General features: G+C 40.5%; 1 protein-coding gene across 1 annotated transcript; it reads right to left on the minus strand.

The window, feature by feature from the left end:
* Window positions 1–612: 612 nt before the first annotated feature.
* LOC122053114 lies at window positions 613–2,223 on the minus strand. The gene is made up of 2 exons (XM_042614998.1): window positions 1,575–2,223; window positions 613–1,479 (listed from the first exon to the last, which is right to left on the minus strand). The coding sequence occupies exon 2, from the start codon at window positions 1,420–1,422 to the stop codon at window positions 901–903; it is 522 nt and encodes a 173-aa protein (XP_042470932.1). The 5' UTR covers window positions 1,423–1,479; window positions 1,575–2,223; the 3' UTR covers window positions 613–900.
* Between the last annotated feature and the right edge of the window lie 213 nt (window positions 2,224–2,436).

A 2,436-nucleotide genomic window follows, 5' to 3' on the forward strand; every position in this document is an offset into this window, starting at 1 on the left:
GAAAAATAAGTAATTTAAAAAAAATGAGAAGTTTCAACATACGTCATGTGTCAAGAATTTGAGAAGGAAAATTTAAAAGAAAAGGAGATTCTAACATGTGTTAAGGGTTGAGTTGGATGGGAGTAATTTAAATGTCGAATTAGGAAGATAAATTAAAGAAAGAAAAAGATTGTAACATATATTAAAAATTATATAAAATAAAAAATAAAAATATTTGATGAAAAAATAATAAATAAAATTAATTAAAAATAAAATTCAATAAAATTTCAATAAAATTTTTAAAAATGCAAGAAAAAATAATAAATTAAATTAAATTAAAAATAAAACTAAATAAAATTTAAAAAATACCAATATTAATGAAAAAATAATCAAATTCGATTAAAAAATAAAATTAAATAAAATTTTTATAAAAAATACACGGAAAAAAAGGGGTGTATAAATATCATTTGAAAGGAAGACAAAATCTAAGAAAGGCGGGAGTTGCTTTCAGTGGAGGAGAAGCAATTTGCTTAATGTCTTTATTTTGATTAAAAAAAGTAACAACAAATTATTTTATAAATCGATTTATACTTTGGAAGTTATTAAAAAAATAAGTATATAAGAATCTTTTGGTTACTAAAGAAATGAAAAATATGAATTACCTAAAATAACCATGCTAAAACAATTAGCAGATCTGGCGACAGAAGCATAAACAGACTGCGCTTCGCTGGCCTGCCATCCAAAAACAGAAACCCATGGTTGGAACCGGGTCGGAATTTGGGCATCCCAAATTGACTCAAAGCCTCAAACTCTCTTTTAAATTCCTATTTCTGCCGCCCTGTCATTAGTGAACCGCAGTTCAATCCTTTCTTAGCCTAACTCCCTTCTGTATTTATTGCCATTCGACCCTTCTGTTTCCCATCATCCCCCAAATCCCTTGTGATTAACTGGGGGAAAAAATATTTTTATAGTTTTTTGTTTATTGCTTGAGGCAGCAAAATGGCGAGTGTTGGAGAAAACGACTCCGGCGGGAAGATAAAGAGGCGCTTGTGCTCTTGCAGCAAGGAGGACTTCCTGCCGGAGGAGTCGTTCCAGAGCTGGGCCAACTACACAAAGGCCCTCCGTGAGACGGGCCTCCGGCTCAAGGATCGCTTCACGGCCCGCTCCGTCGACAAGTTCCGACCGAGGCCGGCGCCGCCCTTGCGGGCCCGGCGGCACCAGCGTCCACGCCACGTTCTGCGCCTCCGGGAGCGCTGCCACCGGCCGGGCGTGGAAGAAGGCGACCATGGGGGGCGACGCTGGCCCTGGGTCCTTCTGGTTTGCGAGGCCGTGCTCCGATGGACGCACGCCGTGCGCCACCGCCACAGAAGACCAGATCGCGAGCAGATACAGAGCCAAGCGCTGTGCTCGACCTCGTTGACTCTCCTGTTGCCTCCGTGCCATGTCTCTCCCTCCTGCCTCCTCTGCTTCTCGTCTATTAATACCTCCTAACCCCCAAATCTGCATCAAAAAACGATTTTTTTTTTTTTTAATCTTCTAGAAATGCAAAAAATTGAACTGAGATTTGCCCGATTAAACAAAGTATCGAGAAAAACCTTGAAAATTAATCTCTTCCCAAGCCAAGAACCAGACTACTGGGCTAGGAATTGAGGTGAATTGATGCCCTTTAATTGAGATACCAGCGACTTTGGAACAGGGGAAAGTCACTTCTAGCAGCTTTGCTCTTTCCTCTTTGCTCTTTGCCCTTTGCTCTTTGTTTTCTGCTTTATGCAGGCGGAAGGATTGGGATTAGACATGGAGTTTAGTGGCGTCACGAGGCGAGAGGCATCTGTGAAATGTGCATGGACAGCGGATAATTGGGGCTTGTCAGGGTGTCGAAACCTGTCTGTCTTCACGGTACAGCAGTGCTGGTCCCTAATGAGCTCCATTCAATCGACTCGCAGAAGAAGCATCTACCGCTTCGGTTGCGCAACTAGCTGGTTGATTGCATTTGGAGAAGCACAAAAAGCAGGGAAGATGTTAAAGATTAGTGCTGCACTGCAGCTTCCATTACGGCATCGCTAGGGCCCCAACGAGAGGAAGCTTCGCCTCCTTGACAGGTCGAAGACAACGTTGCTAGATCATTATCAGAATAACCATGCGGTGATGAATTTGTGAGGGCACCTTTTAGCCGCACTAGATGCCCCTCTAATTCCGAGGGTGATTGATTTGGTATCTTGACATTTTTGATAAATCTTGTGTTCGCTACAGTTGGTTTATAATGTTCTTAGATCAATTGTATAAGAGAAATGTTATTCACTGTTAGGTCCCAAAAAATTTCCTACCATCCACCAGCAAAATTGGGAAGCAGACCGTCGATCGACTCAATATTTTTAAATTACCCATCTATTAACAAAATTTATTTATTAATTGATCGAAATTTTAACTCGATGCTCACGTGTTTAGAAAATTAATAAC

This window comes from Zingiber officinale, chromosome 3A (genome assembly GCF_018446385.1).
Source record: "Zingiber officinale cultivar Zhangliang chromosome 3A, Zo_v1.1, whole genome shotgun sequence".
NCBI classification, from domain to species: domain Eukaryota; kingdom Viridiplantae; phylum Streptophyta; class Magnoliopsida; order Zingiberales; family Zingiberaceae; genus Zingiber; species Zingiber officinale.

Bases quoted from the DNA above. Each gene is read 5' to 3' on its own strand.
- LOC122053114 (XM_042614998.1), bottom strand. From the start codon at position 1,422: ATGGCACGGAGGCAACAGGAGAGTCAACGAGGTCGAGCACAGCGCTTG.